Source organism: Neofelis nebulosa, chromosome 2 (assembly GCF_028018385.1).
Source record: "Neofelis nebulosa isolate mNeoNeb1 chromosome 2, mNeoNeb1.pri, whole genome shotgun sequence".
Lineage (NCBI taxonomy): Eukaryota > Metazoa > Chordata > Mammalia > Carnivora > Felidae > Neofelis > Neofelis nebulosa.
Window position 1 is genome coordinate 63,229,267 of NC_080783.1, and position 14,061 is coordinate 63,243,327.

General features: G+C 34.5%; 1 protein-coding gene across 9 annotated transcripts in view; it reads right to left on the reverse strand.

Annotated features, from left to right (window-relative positions):
• Positions 1 to 14,061, reverse strand: part of UBR3 (ubiquitin protein ligase E3 component n-recognin 3) — a 239,015-nt gene that overhangs the window by 191,005 nt on the left and 33,949 nt on the right. For all 9 annotated transcript variants that reach the window (XR_009257324.1, XR_009257322.1, XM_058714506.1 and 6 more), the window contains exons 2-5: positions 10,961 to 11,100; positions 7,809 to 7,967; positions 1,359 to 1,502; positions 771 to 820 (exon numbers count right to left, since the gene is read on the reverse strand). Coding sequence is in view for 7 of the 9 variants with exons in the window: in XM_058714506.1 (XP_058570489.1) it covers positions 771 to 820; positions 1,359 to 1,502; positions 7,809 to 7,967; positions 10,961 to 11,100 (493 nt within the window). In the remaining 2 variants the exon portion in view is untranslated. The remainder of the gene's footprint in view (positions 1 to 770; positions 821 to 1,358; positions 1,503 to 7,808; positions 7,968 to 10,960; positions 11,101 to 14,061) is intronic.

The following is a 14,061-nucleotide window of genomic DNA, read 5'->3' on the forward strand; positions in this document are numbered from 1 at the left end:
TGGGTTTGAGCACCGCATTGGGCTCTGTGCTGACAGATCAGAGCCTGAAATCTGCTTCCAGTTCTGTGTGTGTCTCTCTCTGTCCCTCCCCTGCTCATGCCCTCTCTCTCTCTCATTCTCTCTCTCTCGCTCTCAAAAACAAACATCAAAAAATAAATAAATTTTAATCATTAAATGTATAATTTTAGGAAAATGTGAAATTTAAATTTCATAAGCATCAAAATTGTACACAAATATTTGTATATTTGATCACTTAAATGTTCTAAAGGATTTATCAGACATATTTAATAAACACTACTATTTGGCTAATAAGTACTATAAAAGTTGAAATTTCAAACTGACAGCCCATTTCCCTGCTTTTTAAAATAAGATATAACACATAAGGTATAACTTGTTGTGAAATTGGAAAAGCAGTTACATTTTATTTTTTTAAGCAGTTACATTTTATACTCTTTTAATACACTGTTCTAGACTAAGCTAAATTTCTTAAAACAATTTCATTGTATATAGGATAATTTGGGTCAACATGGGGATATCTTCCTAGGAGGAATCGCTATCTCTTTCTATCTCCCACTTTTGAACTGTGAAGAAAGAAATGAATTATAAACCAGAAGTAAAAAGCTAGTAACTTTGCAATCTTGGCTAAATTATTTCATGCTAGGCTTCAGTGTCCTCGTCTACAAAATGAGAAATTTAAACTAGGTAACATCCACAAATCTATACAGTTCTAAAACTTGTATTTGCAAAAAGTTTTAAATTTTAAATGTCACCTCATCTGAAGAATCTAGTTGTCCCAAAGTTCCTGTTGCACCCGCAAAACCTTTGGAAAGGAAAAAAAAAAAATTTCCTTCATAGCTGTTATGTATTGCCTTACTTTAAAATTATTCTGAGACATAAAAAAAAGCTAAATTTTGTTACATTAAGACAACTCATTCCGACAGTTATCTTGGGAGAGTTCAACATTTATCTTTAATAAATTTGGGCCTAATATAGGTTTATACTTCAAAGGAAATCTGTAGTGAAAATCCAGATTTAATCATCACAAATAATGTTTCAGAAGGATCTCTTTCTTTTTATATCATGGTTTACTAAAATATTAAGATACTAAAGTTTTGGGCTACTCTTAAATAGCAACTGCTACCTTCTTCATGAGCTAAAAACAGGACCTTAAATAAACTTAACCAAATTCCATTTAAGAAATGTATTATCTTCTTTGCCCAATCTATTCTTTCTTGCTTCTACATGTTTACCACCAAGGAATGACACATTACTTAAATTGCTCCAACAACAAGTCAAGTGTGAGGGTCTTTCTGTTTTAACACAGAAAAGTCACCACTGTTCAAATTAAACAGACAAACCTTGCACTGCCAGAGTGCTAGTGCCAGCTGATGGTTCCTGTAGACCGTATACAAGTTTATCCTCGGGATAGGTAAGTCCAGAGCTCTTCAGAGCTATAAGGTACTTTTCATGACTTTTCTTTGCACAAGCATTTTCTCCAAGACCTAATATTTAAAATCAGAAAAAAAATTCCATTCAAAATATAAGTAAAGCGATCTCAGTAGCTAATATATATATAAAAGAGCTGAATATTCTAATGGCAGGAGAACCCTGGAATGAACAATATAAAACAGCTTCAGGCAAAACTGCACAGCATGTTTATAACAAATAATAAAATCTACTAGGTAACAAATGTAAAATATGCCAGAGATTATAAGCAAGGCACAAGAGGTACACAGATTAATAAGGGTATAATTCCTGCCTTCAAGGAACCTGAAAACTCATGGCAGAGAAAGGCAGATAATCTGGTAAATGACAATTTAGTGTATTAGACTTCACCATTTGGTTTGACAATCTGTGCTCTCACAGTACTGTGCAGCTAGACTTAACCCAAAGCAAAATACTTAGGAAAGGCTTCCTGGATAAAATAATACCCGCGTGGAATGTTCAAGCATTATAACTGAGATTACTCTTAATTTCTGTTTTATCAAACTTTTTCCATCACATTTTCTATCACAAGAATTAAAAGTATAATTTCTATAGAAGTATCAGTTAAAATTAATTTATTCCAAGTAATACTGAAAACCTTAAGTTCTAGAATTACATAATCCTGGAACTTTCACTTTAGCATTGCGGCTTATTAATTATTCCCAATTTTTGTTTTGTTTTTTAATATATTTATGGAGCATGGAATAACAGTAAAAGAAAAACATTTATTTTGAGAGTTCTTTAAAAAGAAAAAGAAAAAGAAAAAGAAAAAGAAAAGAAAAGAAAAGAAAAGAAAAGAAAAGAAAAGAAAAGAAAAGAAAAGAAAAGAAAAGAAAAAAGAAAAGAAAAGAAAAAGATTGGGGCACCTGGGTGGCTCAGTCAGTTAAGCGTCCGACTTTGGCTCAGGTCATGATCTCGCGGTTTGTGAGTTCAAGCCCCACGTCAGGCTCTGTGCTGATGGCTCAGAGCCTGTTTCAGATTCTGTGTCTCCCTCTCTCTCTCTGACCCTCCCCCATTCATGCTCTCTCTCTGTCTCAAAAATAAATAAACGTTAAAAAAAAATTTTTTTAATTAAAAAAAAAAAGAAAAAAGAAAAGAAAAAGATTATTCGCTCTCTGAAAGCCAAAATACCATGGCATTGGACACCTCTTAGGCAAATTACCTATCTTAAATTAAGATCTCAATCTCTTGATTATAAGAATACATAAATGAACTTAATACTTGTTGAGCTTTTCTCTATTTTCTCTCCTTGCTAGCCTGAATAATTGCAATAGAACAGTTTTGGTTTGCGTTTTGTTTTTTTTAAGATTTATTTATTTTTGAGAGAGAGAGCACGCGCGCAAGACAGGGACAGAAGATCTGAAGCGGGGTCTGTGCTGACAGCACAGAGCTCGATGTGGGGCTTGAACCCAAGTGCCCCAGAACAGTTTTGGGTTTTCTTGTTTTGTTTTAAAAAATATTTTTAAATTTATTTTTGGGAGAGAGAGAGAGAGAGAGAGACAAAGCATGAGCAGGGGAGGGGCAGAGAGAAAGGGAGACACAGAATCTGAAGCATGCTGCAGTCTCTGAGCTGTCAGCACAGAGCCCAAAACAGGGCTCGAACCCATGAACCACAAGATCATGACCTGAGCCGAAGTGGGATGCTTAACCGACTGAGCCACCCAGGAGCCCCTAGTTTAGTTTTTTAAATGTCTCTCTGGGCTGGTTTAAAAAAAGACAAAAAACAAAACAAACAAACAAAAAAACACTCTAGCACTTATTAAAACAGACAGGAATACATCTATCCTTCAGTTCAAGTCCAATATTAAAAACAATTACATTTAGTGTAACACAAACAATTACACTTAGTTTATAAAGAATAAAGACCTTTGGGGCACCTGGGTAGCTCGGTCAGTTAAGCATCTGATTTCGGCTCAGGTCATGATCTCAAGGCTTGTGAGTTCGAGCCCGCATTGGGCTTTGTGCTGATAGCTCAGAGCCTGGTGCCTGGTTCAGACTGTCTTCTTGGTCTTTCTCTCTGCCCTTCCCCTGATCTGTCTCTCTCTCTCCAATATAAATAACATTAAAAAAATTAAAAAAAAAATAAAGACCTTCTAAGCATCCTATATGAGAAATGACTACATGTCTCCTGAGTAATAAAAGCCATGTATTTCTCTCAATCATGATGGATGAAATTTTTGTAATACTTTAAGTTTACTTATTTTTGAGAAAGGGCGTGGGCATGTGCACACATGCAACAGGGGAGGGGCAGAGAGAAAATCCCAAACAGGCTCCATGCTGCCAGTGCAGAGCCCAACACAGGGCTCAAACCCACAAAACTGTGAGATCATGACCTGAGCCGAGATCATGACCTGGGCCAAGATCAAGAGTTGGATGCTTAACTGACTGAGCCATCCAGGTGTAATACTTTTTAATACTGTAATATTGTAATACTTTTTAAATAACAAAATGTATTTTACCAACCTTCACAACAAGCCTGAGAAAAATGAATGTATAATCACCATTTTTAAAAGTGAAGAAGCTGAGGCTTACAAAGGTAACATAGCCAGTGAGTAAGCAAGCGGTGATAAGCAGTGAAGCTAGACTGCAAATTTTAAACTTCTTGATCAAAATTTAATGTGATTTCCATCACTAAAAATCACTCAAGCATTTCTGTTGTGTTGTTTTTTAATTTCAATAAATAATTAAAAAGGAATTGTGGAAATAAAAGAAGGCAATTACCATAAATCTTTCCGAAGGTATACATTCTTACAATGATTAAGAACAACTTGCTGCTTTCTTTCACAACAGTTGAGTTTCTGAGTAAGGTTGAAGAATAACAGACCACCAGGTATAATTTATCTCTCTCCAGCTTTATCACCAAAATTCAAATACAAGCTACCATCATCTTTACCCTAGGCTACTATAGCAGAGCTTTTCTGTTCTTGCCCCTTCCCATCTATTTTGGCAAAACAGCAAATCATCTTTTCAAAACACATATCTGATCATGTCACTCTTAAGCTTAGAATATTTCCATGCTTGGGGCGCCTGGGTGGCTCAGTTGGTTAAGTGTCCGACTTCAGCTCAGGTCATGGTCTCGCAGTTTGTGGGTTTGAGCCCCGTATTGTACTCTGCGCTGACAGAGCCTGCTTCAGATCCTCGGTCATCCTCTTTCTCTGCCCCTCCCCCACTCCTTCTCTCAAAAATAAACATTTAAAATATATATATTTCCATGAATTCCCAACACATTCAGGATATCACATAAAATATCACATGGCCTATGAGAGCCATGGATCTAACCTGATGTGGTAGCCTTACTGGTGTCACTATCACCCTACCTTCATTTAATTTCAATACTAGACCTTTTTTTAGTCCTTTTTAAAAAAGTAAGCTCATTCTCATCCACAAATATTTCAACATGGAATCTAGGAGGTGTCTAGGTGTGACTGATAGTCTTTATATTTATCTTATTTGGGGTTTATTAAGCATCTTGGATCTGTAAGTCAATGTTTTACATCCAATTAGGGAAATTTTAGTCAGGATTTTTTCTAATGTTTTTTTTCTGCCACATTCATACTCTCCTGTCCTCCTGGGATTCCAATTATAGGCATGTTAGATCCAATTTAGTCTAACAGGTCCCTAAGACTCTCTTGTATTTTCTCTCTGTTCTCTAGATAGAATGATCTATTAATCTGTCTTCGAATTTACTAAGTCTTTCTTCTACCCTCTCCAATCTGCTGCTAAATCTATCCAGTAAATTTTCTCAATTATTGCACTCAACACTAATTTTCAGTTCTAGAATTTCTTTTTTTGTTTATATTTCTTTGCTAAGATTCCTGATCTCTTCACTCATTAACAGCATATACTTTTAGTTATCTAAATAGATTTTCCTTTAATTTATTGAATGTATTGACAATAGATGCTTCAATGTCTTTATCTGCTAAATCCAACATCTGGACCATTTCAAGATCAATTTCTATTGACTGCCCTATTTCTTGGTTATAGTGCACAACTTATTTTCTTATATGTTTAGTAGTTTTTATTGTATACTGGACATTCTAAGGACATATTATAGAAGATTCTGAATTCTATTATCTTCCTTTGAAGAGTATCAATTTTAATTTAGCGGACTACTCAATTAATAGCCTGATCACAAACTCATGAAGGTTTGGTTTTAAAATTTGTAAAGGGCAGGTCTGTAGAAAGCCTAAGGTTCTCAAAAGGCCCTCTAAAGTGACAGAGCACCTGGGTGGCTCAGTAGGTTGGGCGTCCGACTTCAGTTCAGGTCATGATCTCGCGATTTGTGAGTTCGAGCCCTGTCGGCTCTGTGCTGACAGCTCAGAGCCTGGAATCTGTTTCGGTTTGTGTGTCTCCCTCTCTCTCTCAAAAATAAATAAACATTTGGGTGTTGTATGGAAACCAATTTGACAGTAAATTTCATATATTAAAAAATAAATAAATAAATTAAAAAAAAAAAAAGAAAAAAAAGAAAAAAAAAATTTTAAAAAATAAAAAATAAAAAAAAAGAAAATCATAAAAAAATAAATAAATAAAAAAATAAAATAAACGGTGGCTCAACTCAAAATAAATAAATAAATAAATAAATAAATAAACATTAAAAAAAATTTTTTTTTAAGTGACAGGAATAATCTCTAAATTCTGTCTCCATTGCAGAATCTGCCAGGGTTTTAGGCTTCATTAAATCTGACCTAGGGTAGACCTTACTCGAAGGTGTCTCAGCTAGATACCTGGGGTATTAACAAGGTCTCTCCAGGCTGGTTGGGCTGAAACGCCAATGTCTCCCAAAACTGCCTAACCTCTAATGCCACTATTCTGCTTTTAACCCGATAGCAGTCACTCTATAGTGACTCTCTAGTAAGCCTGAGGCAGTCTCATACGGTACAGGTGGATCTCCGTCCTCAGCCAACCACCTTCAGGAGTCCCTCATTCATCTGCCCTAATACCTCTTGGTATTCTACCCCAAAGATTCCAGTTTCCAACTGCTTCCACTGTCCTAACCTGTGATCTCTGCCTCCTTGGCTCACTTGGACAACCACACTCTGCTTCAATGCCAGCTTGCTGTACTACAGTCAGGAAGTTATCCCCCGACAGATATTCAAAGCAATCGTGGGGTTCGTCTCATGTTTTCCTTTCTCTCAAAGGTTTATAGTCTTGTATTGCCTTTTGTACAATGCCTAATAACAGCTTCCTCACATTTTTTCTAGTTTTATGTTGTTTATGACATAACAGCTAGCCCAGCACTCAGAAGCAGAGGATGTCCTCCACCTTGAATATAATTCCATCCCATTACCACCCAATTCCCCCTCACCCTCTAGCTAAATGACTTTCAACCATTAGGTTTTACTTTAAATATCACTTCCTCAGTGAAGCATCCCACATTCCCCATCAGTGAAATCAAGTCTCCCTTCTATACTGTATTAATATAATTGTTAATGCCATCTCATTCACCAGTCCTTCAGCTTTATAAGGGCAGGGATAGGATTACCTGGTTTACTACTTAAATTCCCTGCTCCAAGCTCCAGTACTTACCCCCAAACCAAGTACATAGTAGGTGCTTAATAAGTATTTGTTGAAAAAGTAAACATATCAGATAAGACAACCTCTGAAGAACATATGGTTTACAATACATATGAAAATTCCACACTCTAAAGAAAAGATAAACCTCAATTTTCAAAGCATGTTTTCATAAGCCAGCAAAAATAATGCTATTTAAAATATTTGTTGTACTGGGGCACCTTGGTGGCTCATTCAATTGAGTGTCTGACTTAGCTTGGGTCATGATCTGGTGGTCAATGAGTTCGAACCCTGAGTCAGGCTCTGTGCTGACAGCTCGGAGCCTGGAGCCTGCTTTGGATTTAGTCTCCCTCTCTGCCCCTCCCCCACTCATGCTCTGTTCTTGCTGTCTCTCAAAAACGAATAAAGGTTAAAAAAAATTTTTTTGAATATTTGTTGTACTATTTTATATAACAGTATATATCATGTACAAACATATTCAGCAATTCGAAGTTTTTAACTTAAACTCTACATTATTATAAAATTCTATGCAATATAACCCAAAAGTACAGAATACCAAAAATGAAGACACAGAAGTAGTTTTGTTACTGTTTACAGAAGGGGAGGTGGAGTACAATTATGAGTATGTCACACCAAAACTTTGAAGAGACCTGGGTTCTAGTGCTAACTCCAAGTTAATAACGTCCAGCTTTAGCATTCTATGGGGAAAAAATCCACATTTTACATTTAAGTTTGAAAATACGCAATTTCTTATGATTACAGTAACATAAATAAATTCTAACTTTCTTCTATTCTAACATTTTACTTACCAGAAGTCAGATCTTTATAGTTTTGTTGGTTTGTCAAAACCTGAGTAAGAACAGACCGCATCGCTCCTCCCATTTTAGTTAGATCTTCTAAAAAGGAAATTTGAGGTTCCAAAAGCTGAAGAACTTTGTTAAGGTCTTTTTCTGATGGTACATCGGCTGCTGTAAAAACATATAATTAACTTCCTTTAAGATATTTTGCTAAGAATAACAATATTTTATTCTTTTCAAATTATAGCAACTTGGGTAAGAGTATTTTATAATCAAAAAATATAAGAACTCAGTTTAGAAGGTAGTTATCCACCCAGAGCCCAGCCTAGGGTAGACTTGCTCAGGAATTCAATTCTCTGAGAAAAGGTAAAGGGGGAAAAGAGATGACTTCATAAGATATTAAGCATTTAATCTGGTTAAAAGGGATTCAATTTGAGGGTCCTATACTTCCAAATATATAAATGTAATCATAACATCATTTCAAAATTAGTGTTTAAGAAAAAGTAAGATCATTCTCTAAAATAAAACAAGACATTTTGAAACCAAATAATATTGAGAGTAGTGTAAGAATATTAGAACAAAATTATGTCAGCTCTAAATTTAAACCTGTGTAGCAAATAACCCATCCTCTATCATATTCTAAAAATACAAACTCATGTTAGCTGGAGGTCAAAGCAAGCAAAATGAAAAATAACTGTTTTCATAAACATGAATGTTTTTACTAAAATAGTTTTAAGATACCAGACAAGATATGTCTAGTAGAGCTGGAAGAAGAGAGTAGAAAGTTGTACAGCAACTGAAAAAGAATATTTAGGAGGGGGAAAAAAGTGATTCTTCAGAGAAACCAAGTCTTAAAGGAAGAAATAAATAATGAGATTTAGAGCTCAGATATAATTGGCAAAGAAGATGCATCATAAGGGAGCTAATGGGGGGCCTGTGTGTCCAGGAAAGGGGCTATCAATTTCATTCAATATTTATTCAGTACCTACTACATGATAGGCACTGAGAAGCAAAACTAAATAAAACCTAGTTTCTACCCCCTAAGGAACTCACAACCCAGCTCAAAGATGATCTGTGAATGAAATTTTAGGTAACTCTTGACTCCTGAGACCCAAAAAACCTTACTTTCTCAGTGGATTACTAATACTGTATATTATTCATCTTCATATCCTCCCCGATGACTTAGGCAGTAACACAGCAGATATTTAATTCACATTTGCAAAGGTTCTAGATGAACTCTGACACTGGTCTGAGGATTGTAGAGTGAAATGAGAAATGGAACTCAAGGCATCTGCCAAACAACAAGATCTGTGAGTTTCTATTACGCTGGATTAGATGATTTCAAGTCCTTTCTTTAATTTTAAACAGTGATCTGTACACAAAGCAATGTAGTAATTTTTCTGGCACAGCAAGAAGAAATGAATGCTGAGCACAAGTCGTAATACAGAAAGGAAATCTTCATGAACCTAAGTTCATGAAGTTCATCTGAAGACAAAAAAGTGCTTCTATTCATATTTGCAAAACAAATAATTATCAAATTAAATAGCAAATAAATAGCAAATAATTATCAAAGCTATGTACCTAGGTCATCTACCTTTTATAACTGCTAAAGGTAACTAAAGGAAAAAATAAACATAATGTACTTTGTGTGAATTGCTCCCTGATCTAATGGTAAGGTTTAAAGTTCTCATAATAAATGATTTCTACCTATTACTCTTCTAAAATAGGACATTTATAATACAAAATGTAAATTCCCAAAAACTCTATTAACTAGTATATGAGAAATAGCACAAAAGGCAAGTTCAATAACCAGCTGGCCTCCAGGTCCTTCATTCCAAAGACAGGGTAGTTTGAGGCTAAATCAAAGTAATATTTCTTCCCATATTTTAAGTAATATTTCTTCCTATATTTATATGCTCTGAGAGGGGTAGAAGTAGTTAACAAAGGATTGTAGATTTTGTTTAAAATGTAGGGGCGCCTGGGTGGCGCAGTCGGTTAAGCATCCGACTTCAGCCAGGTCACAATCTCGCGGTCCGTGAGTTCGAGCCCCGCGTCAGGCTCTGGGCTGATGGCTCGGAGCCTGGAGCCTGTTTCCGATTCTGTGTCTCCCTCTCTCTCTGCCCCTCCCCCGTTCATGCTCTGTCTCTCTCTGTCCCAAAAATAAAAAAATAAAATAAAATAAAAAACGTTGAAAAAAAAGAAAAAAAATAAAATGTAGAAATACAGTAGTATAAGTGTTTGCTCACAATGAGAATAACATGGTATTTTAGAAATGATGAAGATGCTAAATATTTCTTCACACTCCAATGATGGGGGATAGACAGAAGATTAAAACGTGTGCCATAGCTTCAAACTGGATTTAAGATTATTTATGGTAAATACATAATTTAAAACCTCTAAAAGTAATTCAAGATGTAGTCCCTTAAATGATAAAAATACAAGTATCATCAGAAAAGTAAATTACCACACTAATTGATATCTGTAATTTACAAGGTCAGACTGACAACTTTAACAGATAATATCCAAATCCAAAATATTTAGTAAAGTATGTTAATCAAGATTGTGACTAAATCTTAAAAAGCAAGAAGAATATCTACATGTTTCTTTTTTCTTTTCAATACTATCATGATGCTTACACCCATACATTCTACCTGTAAGATGGGAGTGAGCAATTTCTCTCATAAGCTGTTATATATGGAGGTGAATAAAAATATATAGACATCTACAAAAAAAAGAGAGAAAGAGAACTGGTGAAAAAGTAGTTTATCTTCTAAAAATCTAAGTTAAAGTCACACATTTCCAGGACTTCTTAATTCTGTTAGAGCACAATATAATCGTAAAGTCACTTTAACCCCATAAAATGATCATTTCCTCATCCGCAAAAGGCCAACTAAGTTTGATTCAACATATCTATGATCTCAGGAACAGAAAGTTCCAAACTGTGCCTACTAAAAGGTTATAAGATTATAAGGTATCTGTTAGGTTATATAATTGATGTATATACTAAAGTATGTTTTTATTTAGTATCTGTATTTCATAGTCTTGTCATAAAACACGGTAAACAAAAAAAATGATATCTGAAAAAAATTCACTTCATTATTCATACTAAATTCTGTTAATTGGAAACTTAAAAACACTACTAACAAAGAGTAGATTAAACATACCTGGTTCATTATAGCCTTCTCTTAAGTACTGAATAAGACAAAAAATAAATCTTGGAAGAACAAATTCAGACATCATCAGTAAGTCTTTGGGGACACAGGGAATATTTGAACTTGATTTAATTTGATGCCTTTTGCAAAACCTGTAATATGAAAAAGAAAAAAAATTAACAGTGATATCTAACCTGCCAGAAACATATTATCACTATATTTACAATATCCATAAACAGAATGCAGGCCAATATGATTCTTATCAAGGTACCATGTTAAAAGACTGTAAATGAGTCTTTAAATCAAAAATGTGGCTGAGGGGGATTTCCTCCTAATAAAAGACTACACTAGCTAGGTTCCAACTAGAATATAAAAAGAAAATCTCATTACAGGATTTAATATTTTTAACTGCAATTTATTATTTTTACATACTACTTTGTTACTTCCACTCTTTATAAACCATTAAGTAGAAACTGATCATTTCCTAAGAATTTGCATTTTCTATTCCTTAATTATTTCTAATTTATTGTATTAATGAATACATAAGTGATAGAAATAGTTTATTTGAAAAATTAATATAGTACACTTAAGTATATACATTCCTTCTAATCTTGTTTATACTTATTTTAAAGTATGATTGATATACTTGAACAAAAATGAAGCAAACTATTCTGTATTCACAATCCAAATGATCACAAATATGGTATTTTGTGACAATACAGAATAACCACACTAAACATATAAAATATCTAGAAACAAACTTATTAGAAAGAATGCAAAAACTATCTCACCTGAAAAGCATAAAAGATCTAAATAGAGAAAAACTACATTCTCAAATGGAAAAAATAATTTAAAAAAAAATTTTTTTAAATATTTAGTTTTGAGAGAGAAAGAGTACATGCACCCACAAGCGGGGGAGAGGTGGGGAGGGGCAGACAGAAGATCCATAGGACCCTCTGTGCTGACAGCAGAGAGCCCGATGTGGGGTTCAAATTCAGGAACTGCGAGATCATGACCTGAGCTGAAGTCAACCACTTAAACCAGGCACCCCTAATTTTATTTTTCTTTAAATCAGTGCCACCAAGCTTGATATCACTACAGTTAAATCACAATGGGATTAACCACTAATTCTGAAGTTTAAATGGAAGAGCAAATATATAGGAAAAAAATCTGTAAAACTTGGGAGAAATATGATTAATGATAGTGATTTAAACCTTAAAACATACTACAAAGCTATTATAATTAAAAATCTGTGGTAATAATGGGGTGCCTGGGTGGCTTAGTGGGTTGAGCGTCCGACTCCAGGTCATGATCTTACGGTTGATGAGTTCGAGCCCCGCATGGGGCTCTGTGCTGACAGCTCAGAGCCTGGAGCCTGCTTTGGATTCTGTGTCTCCCTCTCTCGGCCCCTCCCCGACACATTCTCTGTCTCAAAAATAAATAAAAATTAAAAAAAAAATTGTAAGTAATAAAATATCATCAAAGGACCACAATGGAGTATAGAAACAGACCATGTAAACCTGTGAATTTAATATAATAAATACGGCATTTCAATTCAATGTGGTAGGGAGAAGACATTCAACAAATTGCTTTAGGACAATTGATTACTTATATATGCAGGAAGTAAGTGTTATTCTTATCTTACACTACATACAAAATATATTTCATACACATCTAAGTGAAAAAAGTTACGAGGAAAAAAATAAACTATTCCACCTACATTACCTCAAAGTACAGAAAGCATAACCAAGTTTAAGCCAAAAGCCATAAATGTAAGATAAAAATTAACTACATAAATCAATAACTTCTATACAGAAGACAAATTACAAATTAAAAATATATTTACAAGAGGCAAAACACACTAAAGATTAGTATCTTTGATTAAGAACTCTTAAAAACGCTAAGAAAAAGAAAACAATTCAACAGAAAAAGCAGCCAAGGTCATGAACAATTCACCAAAAAAACCCCTGCTGAATGGCCAATAAACAAATAAAAAGATGCTCAAGTTCTCTAATAACCAAAGCAATGAATTATATTAAAATAAAAAATGAGTTGGGGCGCCTGGGTGGCTTGGTCGGTTAAGCGTCCGACTTCAGCTCCAGTCATGATCTCACAGTCCGTGAGTTCAAGCCCCGCGTCGGGCTCTGTGCTGACAACTCAGAGCCTGGAGCCTGTTTCAGATTCTGTGTCTCCCTCTCTCTCTGCTCCTCCCCTCTTCATGCTCTGTCTCTCTCTGTCTCAAAAATAAATAAACGTTAAAAAAAAATTTTTTTTAAATAAAAAATGAGTAACTAGAAAATAACCTTTTTGTGATATCTAGTGAAATAACTGACATATGAACGGAGCCATTATAAAGAAAAGCTTAAGGGGAAATTTTCCATTTAGATGATAACATCCTTATCAATCTTTGCATAACAAGAAGTTAGATGATAACATCCTTATCAATCTTTGCATAACAAGAAGTTAAAAAAAAAACTCAAACACTGTGATTCCTATGAAGCACACAGCACCATTTAGGAAGAGTTCTTACCAAACAAGCTGAACTTGACACCTAGTCTCTAGAGCTCACTTCCATTTATAAGAAGTATAGGGGTTAAAGGAAAAAGTTAAAAACACCCCAAAAAACAAATAGACAAATCATGAATGTAGACCATTATATAGGACAATGGATTTAATTTATGCAACCTGGCAGTGGCAAGAGGAGAAAGAAGGTAGAAGGACCACTCTAGGTTTAAAAAAGCTTTAGAGATCCAATAAACATAATACGTGAACCAATCCTAACCAACTTTACAAAGGTATTTTTTAAACAATCAGGGAGATCTAATTATGAACTGGGTAACATAACAGTTCATTAGTTCATTAGATAATTTTATTAGGTGTGATAACAGCATTGTGATTATGTAGGAAAATATGCATGGATATTTGGTGATACTAAGGAATTATTTTATGTAGGTAGGACAGTAGCATCATTACAGTTATCATGGGAAAAGGAACTCTTGTGTTCGAGATATATCTATAGAAATACTTACAGATAAAATGCTATATATATGGGACTTGCTTCAAAATAACACAGTGGGGTGAACTGAATTAGGTGGGAGTATGCCAAAGACCAA